General features: G+C 35.9%; 2 protein-coding genes across 2 annotated transcripts; one reads left to right on the top strand and one right to left on the bottom strand.

Annotated features, from left to right (window-relative positions):
- The first annotated feature begins 188 nt into the window (after positions 1-188).
- Positions 189-2,761, top strand: LOC135695223 (thioredoxin). Its single transcript, XM_065214229.2, has 5 exons — positions 189-347; positions 781-882; positions 1,332-1,391; positions 2,158-2,223; positions 2,566-2,761. Exons 1-5 carry the CDS (start codon positions 327-329, stop codon positions 2,626-2,628), a joined length of 312 nt encoding a protein of 103 aa, XP_065070301.1. The 5' UTR covers positions 189-326; the 3' UTR covers positions 2,629-2,761.
- LOC135695214 (uncharacterized) lies at positions 2,143-21,919 on the bottom strand. Its single transcript, XM_065214210.2, has 15 exons — positions 21,800-21,919; positions 19,893-19,940; positions 19,191-19,273; positions 18,512-18,550; positions 17,901-17,958; positions 16,378-16,937; positions 15,292-15,382; positions 13,600-14,558; positions 12,798-13,217; positions 12,319-12,411; positions 10,583-10,623; positions 6,689-6,752; positions 5,798-5,991; positions 4,690-4,783; positions 2,143-4,514 (listed from the first exon to the last, which is right to left on the bottom strand). Exons 2-15 carry the CDS (start codon positions 19,934-19,936, stop codon positions 4,393-4,395), a joined length of 2,862 nt encoding a protein of 953 aa, XP_065070282.2. The 5' UTR covers positions 19,937-19,940; positions 21,800-21,919; the 3' UTR covers positions 2,143-4,392.
- Positions 21,920-22,231: the final 312 nt, after the last annotated feature.

The raw sequence follows: 22,231 nt of genomic DNA, 5'->3' as shown, positions 1-22,231 counted from the left end.
CCACACTCCTTTCTGATTTTTGACATAATTTACTTATTTTCCATATTTATAAATATTTCATGGTGTCCTTTTAGATAATGTCGTCAGAATTCAAAAATAGATTTTTCTATAATGACGTCACACTTAAGAACTTTAGGCTTTAAATCAAGCTTATTCTTTATTGTTATAGAGTTTGAATAAAATATAATAAAAATGCTTGGATACATAATAAACAGCTAAAAATAGAACCCAGACCTCTGCTTATAAAATTGTGCAGCGTCATGATTTGAGGGACAAGCGTGTTGCCGAATGTTAAGTTAGGGTGCTGTGTAGAGGAAAGGACAAAAATGAAGGTTATTAAGACAAAGGTTTGTTATAGTTTATAATGAAGTTCTATGTCAATGATAACAAAAGAAATTTTTCGTATTTCACCCCTTTTTTAATTTGCAGTTTGCTAACCTTCGTTCTAGCTTGGTGCAGCTCGACCACCGCCCACGGCCTAGCTCAACTTTTGATGTTCCCCAATGTTGCTCAGCATTCAAAGTGAACGTTCCATCTCAAAAATTGCCCTAGCCCTAGCTCCTACGTAATTCAAGTTTTTTTTGTAGCTGTAGGGAAATCTACCGATTTAACTTCTGAGATATTGCAAAGGTGATTGTGTTGTCAATGTATGCTCACATGAATAATTCAAATCCCTGTTCTTATCTTCACATATGGATCACCAGAGTCTTTGAAATTATGCAAAATATTTACTCAATGACGGTAGAGATGTCAAACTAAAGTTGATTTTACTCCACACAGGCCGAGTTCGATGAACTCTTGAAATCTGAAAGCAGTTTAATCGTTGTTGACTTTTTTGCAACATGGTGTGGTCCGTGCAGAGCAATTGCCCCAAAACTCAAGGTAAGATAGCGCTGTTCAATAAAAAAGCTGTTGATGGTCTTGTGATATTTTGTAGATGATTCCTTTTTCATCTTTGGTGTTGTCCTCTTCCTCAAATGCCAAAACAATTATTTTCGGGACAATAGATAACCACCGGATGCGAGATATTTTCAAACAAGATGTAAAGAACACAAAGCATTACATATAAATTGCATTGTTCGGCAACTTGTAATGTTATGTGAGAAGTTTTACAGAAAATTCAAATATTAAGCTATTTTTAAACAACTTGGCATTACAACCTTTCATGTGTCTTTAACAAGTATTCTAGAGGAAAGTTAAATCAAATTTATGATTTTTACTACATACCTTAGCTACTTTATGTAAAGAAAAATGTGTAGTAATAAAGCATTATTTCATCTTCAACTAAAGAATATGTTTGTTAGTAAATTTCATTTGAAATGTTATTTTAGGAGATGGAGGAAAAGTACACCAATGTTGTCTTTGCCAAAGTTGATGTAGATGAAAATGCTGTAAGTTGCAAGTTTGATTTCCAAGTATTTGCCTGACATGATTATTGCTAAGCTATAAAATATGAAATATTGGCTCATTGTGAATTATTATACTGTTCTGTAAATATTATATAAAGTAACTGTTTTCATGCAACTGTTTCAAAAAGCACTAGCATATCTGAAAAAATAATTCTTAGAATTAGATGAGAAAATAATCCTTAAACTTGATAAAACTGAGTTTTTGAAAGGGATGGATAAGGAAAATGAACATGATCTAAAACCTGCAAAAAATGAAACAGGATTAGATAATTTTCTAACCTTGTATTTTTGTAAATACCCATTTTGGGCTGTCGAGGATGAACAGTAGATTTGGTAGAGTGGCATAATCACCCTTATTTATTGATGGGATCAGGATTATAATGATGATAATGATGGATGACAAATGATGGAATGAAGATGCCCCTTATAAGTGACTATGACAAAGGAAGCAAAAGGATAGGTAGAGAGATATGCCTATGCACTTTGCAGCAGTATGATTTGTTAACAGTAGGTATCCCAACTTCTTCTACACTATGGCCCCTCCACTTTGAATTTCAAGGTATGGCCCCCTGCTAATGTACCCTGTCCAGTGGATATAACCATTTCTGGGAAAATTGATATTTATCAATTGACATTTCATGTACCCTGTCCAGTAGATATAAAATTACTGGGATAATTGAAATTTATCAATTGACATTTCATGTATCATGTTAACTAAATAGCACCTTATTTGTTTAAAACTTAACAGGAGACAGCAGAACAATGCGGTATTAATGCTATGCCAACATTCAAATTGTATAAAGGTGGAAAAGAGGTAATAAATTTGTAAATTTTAAAATTTAATTCCATTTTATCAACAAAGCCAATTTTCTTTGGTATTGGATGTTTTTGTAAACAGGGAAAGTGCATGATCAGACATTTTCACATACACACCAAGGATAGTGGAAATCCAAGTCTATTTTTGTTAAAGGGTTTTAAATTTGGTAATTTTTGTGAATTTCACGATGTTGTCTTTTTCCATTAGATATTTGGTTTGATTTAATATTTTCAAAAACACATTTTCCCTTCCTGCTGTCAGCTATTTGTGTGAACAGAGTAGTTTGAGCCTGCTACAGAGGTCTATGCTTACAACTCTTATTTATCTTGTTTTATACAGGTTGCAGAAGTTGTTGGTGCAAGTGAAGCCAACCTTAAAGCTGAAATAGAGAAGAATTTATAGACTTCAACAGCAGATCTTTTGGAATATGCATTTTAAAAATCAGCTGATAATATAATACATTTCTCGTAAACCTTTTCACATTGTCTGTCAGTTATTAGGAAATCAGAAATCACATTTCACTTTCTGCTGCCAATTTTATCTTAATTGTATTTTCAATTGTTTATGCAATTTGCGTATAATTTATTAAACCATGTCACGTCATTAAAAAAGAAGTTTTACTTTAAATTCATTGCCAGTTTTCATGGAAGAGGGGTTTGAAAAAGAATTATGTTTAATGTTTGGGATGTCAGATTTTGGGTCTTGGTGAGAAAACATGTGCACTAAATTTTTACCCCTTCCTCGTGTCTTGCCTCCAAGCGTTTGTCTATCAAATCCACATATCAGAAGTTGTTATGAATCTATATATATAGCAGATTCAAATAGTGTATTATGCCATCAGGTTTGGCTCTATATAAATATATGCATGTATTTATTCAGTAGGGTAAGGCTGACAGGAAAAATTATTTTCACAAGTGTGCTGTCCAACTGTAAATACGGTCTCAGATATCAAAACAATTTGATAACGTCAGGGAAATTCAGTTTGTCCTTTAAGACAATTTTCAACAAAACCATCTCCCAAAGAAATGGACAGTTGAAAATGGTTATTGGATACTTTAAAAACCCACACAAACACACTGCAAGAAATGCAAGCAAGAAATGGTAGACTAAAAAGTGTTTGATTGCTTAATTCTGTTTGGTTTCCCGAAAATATTTTTCCAAGTGACAAATAAACTTCTAGAGATGAATGACAAAAAGAACAGAAATTGTCTGACATCAACATATCAGTTTGACTCTAACTTCTATCCGTCTCTGTTTAGATAAGATAGAATCTTTATTGCTTGTACTTTTTGTCAATAAAACATAGCACATGCAAACACAAAACTTTTTAAGTTTTTTTATAGAACTAATTATTTGATTTTGGACTAAAAATGATAAATTTCATACAAGTGAACAAAAAAATTCACAAAGGAACCAGATGTTTCTATAACCATGTGTTTTCATCCGGGGCAAGACCTCTTAAAACAATAATGTGCTAAAATTGACTTATATGTGAAAACAAACAAGTCACATTAGAGAGTGGCAATGAATACAGACTTCAGTACATAGCAGCATAAAAACACAAATGTCCAAATTTGCAAATAAAGGAAAAACAGGGTCAGTAAGGACTTTGGAGTGAGAAAATTAGGCATTCTAAAGTTCTCTTCCATGTTAACATTGAAGCATATAATTTTACTACAAACTATAATACAATTGTAAAAAATCAACATATATACACTTTTGCACGGCTGTGATAGTTCTCCAGACCCATTCTGGGATTAGAGTTACACATTCAAGTGAGTACTAAACATATTTACAAAACAAGGGTCCCTGCAACCAAATGTCTATGATTCAGAATTTAGGCCCTTCAAAAAGCAAAAATAGAACTGGTGTATATAAGAAGAAAGAGCGGCATGTTCTAAAAATACTAGAACAAAACCGTTTCCATAACACATTCAATAAAGAATATTTACACCAGTTTTGTTGTATATTTTAGGGACTTACATGAGATCATTGTCTTGTAAAAGATGAATAAACTTGCAGATCTGTGTTTCCAGTGAGCTTTCTGTGCTAACAGCAATTTCTAAGTCATAACTGTAGGCTGTTTGAAAGGGTTCATGCACAGCATAGAATTCTGCATCTTGGTGTACAATGCCATGGTACCTTGCAAATACATGTCAACAGAGATCATGCATTGTTTGTTGCAATGAGTGGGTGAAGAATTTCACTTTTCAACAGATTCTTTACATGGACGAAAAATATTCTTGCTTCCTCAGTTTTGCTTTCATTCTTGATGGCATACACATTTTCTGAAAAAAAGCATTGGTGAAACATTGTAAGTTTTTGTAATTTTTTGCATTGTAAGTTTTTGTAAGTTTGTTAGTTCAAAAAGCATTGTAAGTTTTTTGGGCAAATTTGATCAGAATTGGATTCAGATGATAAAAGTATGTAATATCAATACAATTGCAAAAAACAAAAGTCTACCTCTTGGTACATAAAAAGTTGAGCCTGGACCAATTACTTCATTGCATCTTCCCTTCACCATTACGTTTACGTCTCCACGCTCGATGTAAAATACCTGTCAAATATTTAAAACTTATGAACAGTTGATAAAAATATAAGCGAGAACAGAACACTCACATTAAAGGGCTCTAGGGCCTTGCACTTTATTAAGGTCCTCCATAAAACAAGCTCCTAAGAAACTAAAGGCGCTCTATTTCATATTGTATGAAAAACTGCCATTTGCAAAAATTTGTGTTTTTCCTTAATGGAAATGTGTCAAACGTTTTGCATCCAAACAGAAACGATTCATTTTTAAATCATTGCATTGTTAAATGATTTCACTCCAAATTGTTTTTATACATTTGTATTTTCTATGCATGGAAATATTGTTTCCATTTAAAAATGTATTCTTGTAGACCTGGCCTTAAAAGGAACCAGGCTAGAAAATCTAGTCATCATAAAATTAGTGGTATAAACTCATGTATAGACTTTATTAATCAAAATACTTCGGTCAATTGAGTTTATCAACATCAACTTCAAACAACATTTCACTTCGGGGCAACATCGTTTCAGTTTCACATTTTCAGCCATTCATTAAATTGATCCATGGCTATTTCAAGGTGCTCTTTAGGTGCTTGCGTTCAATCAAGTGCCCTTCTGGGCAAGTCCTGGGCACTCTACTCTACAAAGGTTTACAGTTCAGGCAACATCTGACAGCCCTCTATTGCTGAATATGCAGTTGGGATTTGCTACACTATATGTACAAGAAACTAAATGCTGCCTATGTCCCTGTTTCCCCCATCACCTTCCCCTCCTCCATTTTTCCTTCCTTCATCTTCCCCACCTCAATATCCCACCTCCCATATGGTCCCCTCCTCCATCTTCCTTCTACTCAATCATCCCCTCCTCCATTTTCCCCTCCTTCATTTTCTCCTCCACCGTCTTCTCCCTCCCCCTTTCTCCACTTCCAGACGAAACCAAATGTGAATCTTGATTTTGTCATCTTGATTGTCACAGATCTTGTCTGTAAAAGTGGTAATAAAAACAAACTGCCAGCTTAGATAATATAATGCTACAAGGCCATATTTACCAGAGTATCCTCCTCTACTGTGTGAGGCCCTTTGATTGTATCTGGAAGCAGCACCATTACCCCTGCACTGAAAGTAGCAGAACTGAAGAATTTGTGGACTAAGACATTTTGGAGTGTAGATGGGTCTTGATCCTTTGTAGCAGATGATTGAGGTGGTCTGCGTAGCTTCAACATGTCCGGCGTGAAAATTATATCTGCAAAAAAACGTTTTGTTCATGGATAAACCAATTGTTTTTCAATTAAAATAAAACGTTTTTTGGAAAAATCAGTAAAGTTTGGTCAGGCTTTGGCAACAACTTGGGCTTTCAAAAAATCAGAAAACCCCAACCAACTGTTGTGTTTTCATATGTGCTCTTGTTCAATGCATAATAACATACAGATAAAGTTGTAGTTTTTGGGGTAATTCATCAAAAAACAAATGAGGTACAAAAACAAAAAAAGATGACAAGAGTTCTCTGCTAAAGGAGCAATCTCATGGCACTGGCTAAACTTGAAAATAATGTTCTGAAGATCTTAACACCAATAGCGATCTTAACTCTCTAAACAATGGGAGCAAAAACAGGTACAGGTACACCATTTGAAGTAATCAAAATATAGAGCAGCCAGCATTACTTCAAGTTGATAATTAAAAAGGGGCCTTTTTTACACCCTTTACACTGTAAATAAAATTTAAAAAATGCATCCAAATTTTCTGTTCACAATTAACAGAAACAAATGTCTCTATATTCTACCCTTTCCTAATCATGTTATCTTTATGTTCTCTTATCTTCTTTCAAATGTCAAATTTTAAAGGAAGGGGGGTTTCGAGGGGGCCGCTACTCAAAGTTATATGGCATACTCTCTTCTTTTATCACATCTCAATGGCTTAAAACAAAGGAGAACATTGCTCACTCAGTCGTTTCAAAGTTTCATCCTCCATTCCAATGTTTGGAATTGTAGCTTGAGGTGTCTTTCCCTTCATAAAAAACATGATTAGGTGATTAATTTCAACATCAAAATAAATAAAATAACAATTTGAATAAAACATTATTATCAAGCTGTTAGAATTTTAGAAGTATCAGGGAATATTCACATTGCTAACAGCTTGCAATTTATCGTGGAACAGAACTAGAAGCAGGATTAATAGACCAGGCGGAGAATGGGGGTAGGGTCCCCCCTCGGTGAAGTAATTCTAATTAGGTGGGTTTGAGTAATTTTGGGGTGCTGATTATGAAAATCGATGTTATACGGGCAAGTTGGGGGGTCTTCAGCCTCTATTTCATACCAAAGTCTCGTTTTCAATCAAAATAGAGCAAGTTGCTTTTTAATAGTCCACCCTTTGGTGAAGTATTTAAAATTTATTGGATCTAGATAATTTTAGAATGCTGATTCCAAAATTCGATATTATAAGTACGTATAAGGAGGCGTTTGGCCTCAATTCCTTGTTTAAATCTCGTTTTCACGCAAAAGGACAGAAGCGGCTTGATAAGATTCCTCCCAAGTTTTCCAAATTTAGCGCAATAGGGTAATTACGGTGTACTGATTCTAGAAATAATGTTTTAAGATCTTTTGGGGGTCTTTTTGGCTCCAATTCATAACAAAGTCTCGTATTCAAAAAACACTTTTGAGCATTAGCCGCTATAAAATTCAACTACACTATAAATCATCTATCAATCTATCAAACCAGTTTCCTCCAATCTATGTATAGAAATTGTATATTTTGTGAATTTATTATGATGATGCATTGTACAAATCAATGATATCTTCATTAAAATCGTTTTCTCTACCATTGCCGTCAATTAGACTTGCCCTGTCGTTATCATCGGTAGACACAATTTCGTTATTCAGCAGCTCTGCGACATCAGCTGGGTAGCATACATCACTCCAAACAACTGATCAGCTTTCATCCCATCCATGATTAGCTGGGTTGTCCATATCCAGCGTTAAGCGACTTGATCGCTGATTCTGAGCTTTAAATTCAAGGTGGCAGCAAGCTTAAATCGGCTATTTTCTTTTTATTCGTTAACTCTGCAAAAACATTTCTTCCTCGCATCGTTTACCGTTTGCATCCTTTCGTTTCCATAAAATACGTATATAAACTTTTCCAATCCCTTCTCAACTTTTTCGGGTACTTGAAGCGTGGTCCCCAGATTCGTAAATATATTTAGGTAATCTATCTTTTTGCCATTTGTCTCTAAAAAGTTATTTTCCCTTTTCAAAAAAATAGAAACATAGTCTTTTCCTGAAAAAGCAAGAAGACCGATTAGTGCTCTCCTCGTTTCTTAATGTCACAGTGTTGAAGACGCTACAATTACAATTATCCTATTTAGACCTGTTCCGTTATCAATCAATACTTGAATTCCCGCAAAATCAAGGTCAACAAAGAGGGATAGGACATTGATATCCCCGGAAGGAAGGTGATCTGACAGAATCCCCATTCCTTAGGTTTGTTGCTTTCACTAAAGCAATCAGCTTTGTATATGCTTCTTCGTGATTGCTCTTCATTCTTTCATCTATGACAACTTCATCTTCCGTCACTTTAGTGCAGTTGTTTTCGTTGGAAAAGAGGACGGTCTTTCCTTGTAACTAACTTTTGGCTTCTTTTATCGCTCTTTGAATTAATGTGCATGGTTCTGTTTTCTCCATTCTGTAGAAAATTAATAAAATTGCGAGGAACTATCATGTCTGGACTGCAACGTTATGCAAGGGCTCAATCTGGCCAAAACTGTGATTGGCTGCTTTTGACCAGTAAGAATGTGAAGCATGCTTTGGAGTCAAGAATTTTCCCTTTGATACCGTATGCACAACATCTTGGTTAAGTGAACCAGCAAAACGATTAACTCTTTCACTAGAATTGTGATGGCTTTCTTTTAATGATAGTAACGCTTTAAAAAACACTTCCAACAATTTGGGACTTGGTGATGCTTCTCTAGATCCAAAGCTTTCAACAGTTGGAGGCCAAGAAAGAGGCAATCTATCATTGATGAATATCAATATCAGTTCACTCAAGATAAAAGCAGCTCTTTTTACCATGAACTCTTGAAGGAAGCCGGATTTTTTGGATAGTATTGGAGCATGAAGACATACCTTACTTATAACAGCTTGCGGTATTTGGAGCTGCACCTGAACAAAAAGATATTATCTCCATATAGCTTCGAAAGCTCTTTTAGCTTATATCGGGTCTGTTTGCTTTCCAATTGTTTCATTGTACCCTACAATTATGGTCTCCATTGACAAGCACTGCTGACCTTCAAGAATATCATTTTCAATCAACGACGGTACTGCATCAAAGTTACCAAATGTTTCATCGTCGTCGTCAGTAGATGTTACTGTAGAGGCTTTTTGTCGAATAATCTTGGTGTAATCTAAATAGCATTTTTTTATTGGTTTCTGAAACTGCAATAATCATGTCATAGTCGTCTCTAACCTTTGCAGATTATTTCAAAGTACTCTCACCAGCTTCTGTTACAATCTTAGATAGCGACTGTGGAATAGCATTCACTTTTGAAACCTTCTTCTTACATATCATACAAATGTCTGGAAAAAGCCTCCTTGGCCCGGTCTTCTCGACGTGTAAACTTCGCTTCTTGTTTCAGTCTCTTCGCCTTCCATTAACTTTCTCCTCATCAATGCTTTTGCATAAGTGAATCTCTGATTGCATCCTTGATCATAGAATTACTCATCATGTTTAAATGTTGTGCAAGGTTCTCGCATTGTTCTCTGTGATAATTCTCTTCACTAAGGTTTTGGTGAATTACGCTTTACCCAATCAATGATTAAGATTAAAAAGCTTCCTTTAACGAGATTTTCGGACTTGCTTATTGAATCATAGTAAACGATACAAGTTCTTTTAGATTTCATTTAGCTGAAATGTTGATCGCAATCACCATTTCACAAAACCATCTGAGGATCTTGAGACATACGAACAACAAACATACGAATCACAGGCATTGCAGTTTCATTTGCTTTCAGATAAGGTGTTACAATTTGGTGTACTGTAATGTGATGCAATGTACGATACTTTGTTAGAAGTGGAGCCAAAAAGACCCCCAAAAGGCCTCGAAACATTATTTTTTAGAATCAGTACACCACAATAACCCTATTGCGCTAAATTTGGAAACATTTCTTAATTGGGAGGAATCTTATCAAGCCACTTCTGTCCTTTTGCGTGAAAACGAGATTTAAACAAGGAATTGAGGCAAAACACCTCCTTATACGTACTTATAATATCGAATTTTGGAATCAGCATTCTAAAATTATCTAGATCCAATGAATTTTAGATACTTCCCCGAAGGGTGGACCCTTAAAAAGCAACTTGCTCTATTTTGATTGAAAACGAGACTTTGGTATGAAATAGAGGCTGAAGGCCCCCCAACTTGCCCGTTTAACATCGATTTTCGGAATCAGCACCCCAAAATTACTCAAACCCAACTAATTAGAATTACTTCCCCGAGGGGGGACCCTACCCCCATTCTCCGCCTGGTCTATAAAGGAATACCAAGATCGTATGCTAATCATTAAAATGATGCTGGTCATTAAAACAATTATGTTAATGACAACAATGTTATGGTTATCATTTTTTGAATTGCCTATTCAAACTATAAAGAAAATACACATACACAAATTTTAATGGGGTTCTCTAACTACATTTATGATGAAACTTACATTCCTTTCTCATCACAGGTATGGGAAAACTCTCTCGTTAAAATGAATAAATGTTAAACTCTAATAAACCTATTATGCTTAAAAATTGATTTTGAATAAATGATATGACTATCATATTACATTGTTAAATAACATTATTACCTGGCTTTTTTTTCTTTTTGTGTTTGAGCTGTCTTGTTGAACTGCAATAAAGAAACATAAAATTTGACAGTGAAAAGAACGGTGGCAAGGTGAAGCTTTGGCTGCTTCAAACGATATGACAAACAAACAAACATATACTCTTAGATAGGATTCAACATGCAAATAACTGTGCTTTAGACCAGGCGTCCTCGGGAAAAAACATGGGCTATAAAAAGCCCTTGCCAGTTTGGCTGCGCTGGCTATTTAGCCCTTGTATAACTGTTGTTAATTTTTTATATTTGAGTATTTACAAAGTTGAAAATACATTACCTTGCCAATTCTTTTAACACTATTCACCTTATAAGAGATTTTTGTGTGTATTACCAAATTTCGTTTTACCACTCCTTAATTTTTTTCCTGACAGGCACGGCGCAACAGGGGGGGGAAGGGTAGGAGCCTGAAGTTCCCCACTTTTCTCAAGATAAGAGCTTTTACCGTTTTTTCTATTACTTTTTAAAACAGTGTGTGAAAAAGGAGAACAAACTGTTTAGATCCCAATTTTGCTTGGTTTATATACCAACTTATTTACCTTGATGTGCAATCAGAAACGAAAGGTCACAATCTCTTTTTTTTCCCAAGGTCTGTCACTTGAGTTTTAGCATGACACCACCGCTCCTCGATTTTTCCCTTTAAACAATAATCAGTTTTTTCTGAGAACCGTCGAATTGTCCTTCCTAAGCAGTATAATATTTTGCTAAATTATAGCCTGGAAGATGCCTTTTTAGCCCTTCTTCAAAATACATTTCAAAAATCTTCTTTTGCGTCGCACCCAACCATGGTGGGTCCTCCTACTTCACTAAACTTGATACTTAGGCCCCCATAATTAATTTTGTGGCCCCCGTCCCTATAAAATAGCCGAAAACATCTGCCTCATCCTGAGATGTAGGCTTTATTGCAAAGCAAAATCAAATTTTAAATTTAATTTACGCTCGCGTAGATAAACAAATATTTCATAGGCAATCAAGTTCTAAATTTGTTTTTATTGCTCATAAATTTATCCTTGGTAAAGACAAATGTACATTGGTAAAGCTTTTATAAACATCCTATAGACATAACTTTGCTTCCAGATCTGCAGGGCACCATTCGATTTTGCAGGGCAGAAACCCTATTCACCCCTCCCCCCAAAACTTATTGGCCTAGTTACGCCCCTGGTTCCAAGGTAAACTGCGCGAATTAAATGAGAATGTTGGTTTGAAAAACTACACAGGCGGAAAAAAGCCCTCGCAAATTTATTGTGCGCATTATTGTGCAAATTAATAAACAAAGCTATCTGCTTGTGAAATCCTATCTTAAAATGAAGTAAAAATAGACCATGTCTTATTCCTGCGCATTTGTTTGACTTGCTGTAGAGCTTGAGGCTGTAGCGTCAATGGGGGCGGGGGGGGGGGCTGTCTTATTTGCATATTGTCAAAATTAGGTACGAAATCAGTAATGCCAAATCTACACAACAGAGTCAACTAAATGTAATTCAATTCAATTCTGGAAATGCAGATGCTTACAACCGAACAGCTAAATAATTAAAAACAAATAGTAAATCAGTGTTTGGCTGGATCAGTTCAATCAAATCCGCCTTGAAAGGTGACAGCAAGTTTGTCTGTAGATGCATTGTGAATTAAAATCGGCATAAAACGCAGTAAACATGAAGCAAAACTGATCAAAGTAAACTTAAGTTGCTAAGCCTGAATAGACATTCATACCAGCTTTCTTTGGACTTTTTGCCAACGGAGTACTTTGGACATTTTCGTTTTCTTTGGATCTCATCGGAGTTATTGGGGACTGTTCTGCCTCAACTGATTAAAAAGATGAGAGATGAAAACAATGCTTCTTGAGGATCTTAGAACCTTGAGGATTTATCTATATGGATAAAAGCATTTAGCTTCTACCCAGCTCCTGTAAAAAAACTACAACAGACATGGAGGTATAAGAATTAGCAATGATCAGTGACTGGATGAAACCAACTTTGGACTTGACAAAATATCTAACCAAAAAGTGACCTTATCTTTGCTTTTGGCAGAGATAGGGTGCAACATCGGTTTCTCCTACGACGATTTTGCCAAAGTCTAATTCAATTAAATCCTAAGGCATTCGTTCTACTGCTACGAATGCATTACGGATTAAAAGTCTGTTCGTTAGCAGAAGTTGTAGACCATATTCAATGAAGAAACGTGATACGTACCCTCCGTGGCAATGCGCTTAGCAGATGACATTCTTGAACGAGCTCCTTTTCTACTAGTTCGACTCGCGGAAGACTCATATGAGATCGTATGTGTTTTTCTGCGCCTTTTGCTTGATGGTGACTTTACACCTCCTGTTTCACCAACATCACTACTTAGCTTCTTCGAATTCCGTTTTCGCGTCGAAGGAGCATCTGGTTCCAAGCTTGCTCTTCCAGGCAAGGTATTTACACTGTCACGTCTCTGGGGGGTTACGAAGGAATCATCTGTCTTCTTTGTCTTCTTTTTACCAGCTAACAAAGATGCTAAATGACGGCTAGAATTGCCCTCTTGGCCCACCATTGGCAATGGCGATGGGCCGACCCAACTCGACCCTGTTCGGCTTTTTGGTGTTTCAACCTCGTTTGTAGGGTGCATATTATCTGAAATGTTTCCAGGAAAGATCATGAGCTTACATTGCTACAAAAACATGAAATCAGCGACGTTTCCGCACAAAATCTAAATATGGCACCAGTGGATTTTAGAACTTTCTTGGATGGTTTACCTATGTGGCACGGATGGGCTATTTAGAGCCGGGGATTGACTTGGTGATCACTTTTAGGAATAAAAGGATATTTAAAAATGCAGGAAAACAGTTACCATCTTGATGTTGGAAACGTGGTTGTGTTTTCCGCAGATGAGGTCTGATTTATAAAATCTAAGCTAAGTTGGTACAACGCTAAGCTAAAAAGCATAGGGATTCATAATATAATAATTTTATGTTAAATTTTCTAATAATATCTGTATAATAAGATGATTTCTCACCCATTTGGTCGTCAACATGATCATTGTAGTCAGAATCATCAACTTCCTCATCATTGACAACAGAATCATCAACATCATCATAATCAAGTTCATCGTCATCGGCGTTCTCCTCCACACGTCCGCTGACTTTCTCGCGTCTGTTGTCCTTCTTACGTGCGTTTTCCTTCTTACCTCCGTCTTTCTTCTCGCGTCCGTTGTCATCCTCGCGTCCATCGTCCTTCCCGCGTCTTTTGTCCTTTTTACGTCCGTTGTCTTTCTCACGCCCAATGACCTTCTCACGCATGTTGTCCTTCTCATCAATTTTGCTGGTTTCTTTCTTCTTTCCTGTACTAGAAACTGCATTTTTCAATGGCGTTTTTTTCTGTTGCTTTTTCGATTTGTCCTGAAAAACAATACGTTGAATCTTCTTCTTGCTTTTTGTCTGAGAACCCTTTATGCTCCTGTTTTGCATATCAGGAGTTTCTTTTCCAAAATTAGGCGTTGCTAGACCAAGTGAATTTTCCTTATCTAAAGACTCTTTCCTCCTTGAAGACGAGGACTTTTCATTTTTCAGTCGATTAAAGCGACCGCTTTTGGCCATCTCTCTGTCATCACTTTCCCTGTCATCAGATAAAGCCCTCCCGCGTGACCTTGGTTTCTTAACAATTGTATTAGAATAATCAGGACTCGCATCTCTGTGCCTACTTTTTACCATCCGTTTCGATCTCTCCTTCATTGTTGATTTGCTTTGACTCTTTGAATGCCTAGCATCTTGCATAGGTTTTTCAAAGTTGCTGCTTTTGAGAGAACTCTTATAACTCCTCTGGAGTGTTTTAACTGACGTGGTAGCCTCTTGTGCAGGATTCATATCCGATCCTTTGTTGCTTTTCTTCTTTGAAACGTTTGTTTGCTTTCTATCAACTTGTGATTCAGACTGTTTCTTTCGAGAGTAGCCTCCCCTCCAAGGTATTCTTTTTGGCCTAAGGAAATAGAAACACTTTATAATCTCCCCTGAATTACCGTAAAATGGTTTTTTATGTCTTTGTTATCGCTAGTATCTAGCAGGTTCAAAGTTCCGCTTTACATTCACATTAAATGAGTATTACAGATTACAAGTCTGTCTTGCAATGCTTGATGCAGTATATACAGAGCTAAACATGCTTTGGTGTAAAGAACAAGACCATTCTACCTTGCAATTCCGAACTCCACATTTCACACAATTTCCATGCAACTCTTCGCTTTAATATCACATGAAACTCGAAGTTGCAACCTATAATCGTTTTGCTCTATATCAAAGCGTAAATTTGCATTCATACTTGTAAATGTATTTTCACCTCAATTGCTGTAACGGGATGCACTTGTGGTGTGTTGCACAAGCAAGATCTACTTTAAAAAAGCGTCAACGCTATCGTAAAATCTTCGATTTCTTACCATTTAAATTTCTTATTCAGTGATGTAGACTTCATAGCTCCTAGTGCTGGTTTATCAAAACGAAATTGATTCTTTCTCATAATAAATTATTAAGAAAGATATTTTATGATATTCTATAATAAAGTTTTTTGTGATTTTCGATTAGGACTAAATTGGAAATCATGAAAATATTAAATCAAAGAGTTAAAAAATCATTTCAAGCAGGATTTGGGTTTATTGATTACAGGTAATGACATTTGGGCAATAAGCAAATTTTTCAAATGGCCAAATGGCAAAGATCACCTTGTTTTCTCTTCTTCGTAATCATCTGATGACGACAAGGCACCACTACCTAAATAAAATCTCTCTTGCTTGTTCCGTAGCTTTCTGTGACCTGGAGATTAAAGCGGTGAAAATTAAACATTTACCAAAGATATGGAAAGATAAAAACGGTCAGCAATAGAAAATAGCGGAAACTAATCTAAACAGCAGGTTTTCAGAGAGCTTAATTGCCTGTAGCTTTGATAAGATCAAAACTGGAAATGGCTGGTGGAGTAATGGGTTGCTCAAGATCGATATCATATCTTCTTTGATGGAATCCTTTTAAAAAAGATTTAGGGAAGCGGCGAGTGTGCGAGAAAACCAGAAGAAGCTGGCATATGAATATCTCCGGGTTAAGCAGGATATTTCGAGGATTCACATGTCAACATTCACGCATACATCTATAACTGTATTTTCATACAATAAAGTAAGTAACCGCAAAGAAAATTCCAATTAGAGCACAAACAGAATGTCCTTCTTCTATTAAGCACCTGTTAATTTAGTCCTGGCAAATCGTGAGGCCTTCATTTTTAAAAACATTGTCCCCTGAAATATCTACTGTTCGATACACCCCTCCAATCAGGTACAACTGAAGAGCTTCAAAACGAAAATACACTGTTAGATATAAGAACCTAGTTTAAGAGCATTCGACCCTATGTTTCTTATATACACCTTTAAAGCAAGACCAAAGAATGCAGGGGCTCACTGAATAACAAAGAATTCTATAAAGCAAATCTTTCAGCTACTTAAGACAAGACTTTGGTTGGAGAGACAGAAGGGTGACAACACTGCTGTTGATTGTCTTTAGGAAATCTATCGCTTAAAGACATCTATCCCTTAGGGTTTGGGTATAATCATCTCTTAATGTCAAAAGAACCAATTCCAATAAAGGATGTACCGAAGACGTTTAACAAGTATCGAATGTTGGTCTAAACCATAGCACATATATTGTACATGAGCTAACTGTGTGATAAAATGCTGGTATAATATTCTTAAGTAAAAAGTAAAGACTTCTCATCTTCAAAAGTGACAAAATTGTGACATCGCATGCTCCATATAAATACTAACCACGAGCGGTGACTCGTTTATAAACATCATCTGCTTCTCCGTGCTCATAATAAGTATTATCATCGTCTTTTTTAGATGCTTTTCTACGGGATTTACTCTTCTGAAGCCAACTCGTTCCCACACCCACATCCCTTGTTCTATGAGCGTCGCTGTCACTTTTGACTTCACTGTCAAGTATTGTTTCAACACCAATGTCCCGTTTGCTTTTGGTAACCGTAGGTACATTCATACTGTTTTCGTCAACTCTCTCTTCGTTGTTGGTACTTTGATTTAAAACTGCTTCGGTCGATGTAGATGCAGTAGTTTGCTTTCTATTTTGCTTTGATGAATTCGCGGACATTTTCAAATTCGATAGGCCGACAAATGCTTCACCATAACTTAAGTTTGCCGTTGGCGTTCTTATTGGTGTTTCCTGCACTGGCTGAGGAATGTTTTCGAACTTTTTTTCAAGCACTGGCAGATCTTCTAATACGGTCTGCATATTAACATCACTATCCTCATTTCTACGTTCTTCTGTGAACAGTTCATTCACAGCCTCTCGAGTGTCATCATGCTGCATGCTACAAAATAAATCATTTCATTACATGACAAATCATTAAAAATGAAAACATAAAAATATTTTCTTTAGCTACAATCCCTATCAAAAATCTAGGCGTAGTTACTTCAACTTTTACAACAAATCCTATACTACACCCCCTCTCCCCCTGGAACAATTCTGTTCTATGCAGAGTTAAGATGTTCGGTATGGTCTAATGAATTCCTATCAGATAGCTATGTTATTTAACTCTACAACCGACATTGATTGTAGGCAAAGGGGTGAGGCTACGGTCTTCTCCACAGGAAACAGCTAGTGTTCACAGGAAACACTGACCAACAAGGCATTCCAAGAACTATTGGCAGAAATCGCCAATGCTTGAAGAACAAACAAGGTTAGTTTTTATGTGTGACGTTTGTGGTCCCATTCAGGCCTTGCCCGCAAAGGCGCTCGATCGAGCGCGCCCCAAAAAGTCTTGAGAGCGATTTATAGAGCTCCTCAAAACGAACAGACCGCAATATTATGCCTTGCGTAAGATTACCTCTTGAGAAAATTCAACGTTGGGTTTTCGATACCATTTTTAATTTAATAACCCTCTAATAACCATCAAGGACAGGACACGGGCCATCATCGTATTCTCTGGTAGATTTATTTGATTTTCGGGCAAACGATGATCTTCTGTTGAAGTATTATTTTCTGCTTTTTCTTAATAGCTTAAAATCACCTGTGCAAATAAGCGATCACATATCCACTGAAATTATCGCATTGCTTCCAAAGCTCTCAAAGGAAGCTCTCAAGGACATTTTATGTAGAGGTGTGACATAGAGCACCTAGGGTTTCTAAAGGGCTCTTTTTATATAGCACCTTAATTTTGCTTAGAGCAAGGCCTGATATATGATGATAGAGGGTCAAAAACAAGCAACACATGGAGTTAAAACTTGAATATAACACGGAGAGTTTTGCTTGAATAGACAGAAGGAAAACGAACCTTTGATTGATGAAGTCTTTCGATTTATCAGCTGATGTTATAAGTTCAGGGCTTTCATCTATTGAAAGAAAACAAGATTGCTTCCTTTTAATCAATATGCCACAAGTATTTAGAGTCAATATATAACCGAGATTTTTATACGTAGCAGTTAAACCGACTTATAGAGTTCTAGCCCACTTCTGCTTTGAGTTCTCAAATTATTTTTAATGCGCACAATGTTACTGACTGATCAACATTTGGTTGATTAGCATTTTGTAGCTGTATTTGTAATTTTGTAATTTACTAGAATTACATAGGGCTGGCGACTCTTCACAGTTTAATTGAAAAAGTGTAGTCATTGCAAAGATTGAGCCCTAAACACTTGGATCTGTGATCGGTGACCCTAATTACTGTGACCCTAAACATCAAAATAAATAATATAATAAGGACATTATAGAGACTTGTGATGTGTAGTGCAAATGAAACACAGTGGCAAAACATAATTCCAAACTGCGAATCTGTTGCACTTTGAAAACTGTAAAATGTTGTTGCTTTAGAACACATTATAACAACAATTTGATTTAAAAATCAAGATAAAGCATCAAAATTCTCAAAATCAATTGCGTTTTTACCTATATCTTCTTCCATAGAACTGCTTGCATTTTCTTCATCTGCAAAAAAAATAAACGAATAAGAAAACTAATTTAAAAAAGTTGTTATTCTGCCACTGACACCAACAAGATACAATTCCTTTTAGGGCAGCTGTCAAAATGATAAACACGTAGCAAAATCAGTTGGACATAGTTCTTTTTGTATGATTGATTCTCTTCATAGTACTGCTGAGACAACAATTATGTCACCTGATCAATATTATTCAGGGCTTTCCTAATATCTTCCTTTGTTTAGTTTAGTTGTCTTTTATTATTGGCTCTAAAGATAACATTTACCAACTAAAGTGTATTTTGATAAAATACATAAAAATATGCATTGTAGCAAAACTGGTAGACCAGCATAAACAAAGGCAAACATTCAATTTTGTATTCTCAATAGGAAAAACAAACAGGCAAGAAACTGCAGCTTAGATTCATTCTGTTTTACACATCAAGGTGTCCACAGCTCTGCCTACCTAAATGCCACCAAGAACTATAAAATGGCAGGTTAAAAATTATCTTCAACAGGCTACACTTTGGAAATTGCTTGGGAGTGTTTGACTAGATAAGACAAATCGAACCAGTGATTAATGATTTCAAGAATAGATAAAAAATAATTGACTAAATAAAAACATGAAGGAATAAATGGAAACTGGATGACCTGAATCAGGAAAGTAGCCAGAGACATCATCAAGGCCATTGGAAGTCTTTCTTTCGACTATACCAAGCGGTCTTCTGCTGCGTCTAAGAAGAGACAACTAAATATTTAAACATACTCATCAGGATTCTAACTACTATTATAATGCAGACATAAGTTGCAGACAAAGCATGTTTCAGTTGAAAATATATCCAATGGTCTAGATTTTTTTCATTAAAACAATCATCTTCAAATCTAAACATTGAAAATAAAAAGGTCTTAACAGGCCTTTGCAAATTTCCAAGTAAAACAGATCTAGTTTTCCTTGATGTGTTCACAGCCATTTTTATGTAAATAAAAATTTAACAAATGACAAACATATTTTCAGGCCATGACCAATTGTGAGATCGAAATTTTAAATTGCACAATAATAGTGAATTTATAGCATACTATAACCCCCAAAAGGTGAATGGAAATTTAAATCCTGATGTGATTGTTAAACATACAGCTAAAGATATTTTTCTTTGTTGCCTTGATCACAAAATGGCAAAAAAATAGGATACTAAGAAGAGACACTGGAGGCTTTACCTAAAGATTAGAAAAAGGTTCAAAAACCCACATAACTGGGTAATGACTTAAAACAATAATAGTAGTTGATTATTCTTAATTATGTGCATTAAAATGGACAACACAATGTATAGATATTTCTCCAACAATTTACCCTACCTTCCAAAATAACTTCTGTTGGGTGATTGAGAAAGTGAAGCCATGGCCCTGCAAATGCAAAGCTTACATCAGGATTCTTAAATGCCATTTATGCTTAGTGTAAACTGTAACGATGAAGCCTAGTGTTCATACTAAAAGAATTAGGCTTAATAAAATGAATAAAATTAACTTGTCCAACTTTCAATGGTGAACGCATCCTTGTACAGAGCTGTAAAAAACAAAGAATATGCTGGGCACATACTAATTAATCATTGAAGTACTTTTGGAGCAAAATTGATATCAAAACTTATGGCATTATTGTTTCACAGAAATGGCAGGAAAAATTTCTCTTTACTTTGTTAGAGAACTCTCTTCTTTTTATAGAGAACACTCCTCTTTTCTGATATATGTTTCTGTATATTTTTGAAGCAGTTTGTTGCCTGGGATACTAAACCCTCACAGCAACTTTGTGGAAATTTATCTGATTACTGCTATTTTCTTCTCCTTTCAACTAGCATTTGCTGTGATCTATCCATCCATTATCCATCCAAAAGTCCCCTAATTGTTTAAAATCCTTTGCCAAGTTAATCGTGTAGCCTTTCCATGTACCATAACTATTTATGCCAGCCTTTTTTCTTGGGAATCAATCCTTGAGCACAAAATTACCTCTCCTTTTTTCTAGATGGCTCCATCCAGCTTTGCTCTTGATGGAGTTATTTGCATTACCATATATATATATATACAGGGTGGCTTTGATTTTCTTCAATTTCTTCCTCGAGTTAATGGCTTGCTTCATTATTTAAGATTTAACATAATGACATCACTGGATGCTGTTGTCATAATATTCGCCTTTGTTGAAATTTTCTGTTGATCTGGGCAAAATCCTTATCAGAGAGAATGTTTGCCCTGTTGCACAGAGAAGTTTCATATACAGTTTCATTGGTAGGCTGGCAAAACCTTCCAGCTGGCAGCTGATCAGATAACAGCCTGTTATCATGCAGGGGACAACTGCAACTGATTATTTCCAAACCATGAGCATTAAATCTAGGTTACTATTTTCTTATCCTTGGTCAAGCAAGAATTATCAACCAGGCAATTTCTAGGTCTGGCACTAATTCCATAATCATCCAGATTTTGTTTTAGGAGAAGGCAAATAGGGTTCAGATCTAATTATCATCTCTCCATAGAGGCCCTGTAACAAGAGTTTTAATAATCACCATGTTTAAAATCCTGCCATGCAAATTGGATTTCCAATGTCACCAGCAAATGCCCTATGTGGTTATACACAACCAACCTACCTAGCACAACATACATGTTAAACCTATGGTGTAAATATGCCTTTTATTCTCACTTTGCTCAAAAAAGCCTCCTTTGTTGCTCCTTGTCCATTTCTTCACTTGCCATGTGTGCATGAGCCTAATTATGAAATCTGTTATAGTAGGTAATACACCTCAGAGTTGTTTGTAACAAAATGACTTTGCTTCTCAAGTTTGATGCCCTTACATTGCCGTCTATGCATTAATGACAATTTTGTTGATAACATGTTATCAACAGAAAACACGAGTGTAGCTGCCAGTTTCTCTTAGATCTCTCCATCATCAGGCAGTTCATTGTAATTCTTCACATTAGGCCAAAAAGCTTTTTCCCACCACTGTCTCAGCTAATCATCAAATTTTGATTGCAGCTAAAAGCTCTGAAAACTTTTCTTCTACTTTCTTTAGTGCTAGAAGTCAGGCCATTTATGCTAAATTGAAAAAAAACAAGTCGTATATTTAACTTAAATACTTTCGATGCAAGTTTTTCAAAACGGCCTAAATTCTCGGATCCATATCTATTGCCAAAATCAACCTCTCGCGTCAAGAGAATACTATGGAAATAGGTTATCGTCAAAATAACAAATCATAACATTTGCAAGGGCATTGACTTACCAAGTTGAGTTAATGTAGACAAATAACAAATCCAAAACACATTATTCCAGCGGACATCTTCGCGCCTTCTCTTGAATAACCGCCTCTGAACGAGAGAATTATTATTTGGGGGCCTGGACACCAACCCAAAATCAAGAATGGCGGGTTCACTGACTTCAAAAATTCTAAATTGCCACCGATTCTAAATTGGAGGAGTTGGGGTAGCAAAGTAAATAAAAATTGTCCTGTTACCTCTCTAGCCCCCGATGTGGTAAACTTTCTGCCGATATTTTTATCTGTGGATTCATTTGTTTAAGTCGACAGGTAGTTTATCTATATGAAAACAGTTAAATTAAATAATTTGTTTAGCAAAAAAGTGATAAGCCATGAACCTCCTAAGCCCCCATATTATGTAGGCCCTAAAATGAGGTTTTACCGGTAGCATAATTAGAG

Source organism: Rhopilema esculentum, chromosome 8 (assembly GCF_057945365.1).
Source record: "Rhopilema esculentum isolate cy_ngs chromosome 8, ASM5794536v1, whole genome shotgun sequence".
Lineage (NCBI taxonomy): Eukaryota > Metazoa > Cnidaria > Scyphozoa > Rhizostomeae > Rhizostomatidae > Rhopilema > Rhopilema esculentum.
This window is presented reverse-complemented; position numbering and strand designations above follow the sequence as displayed.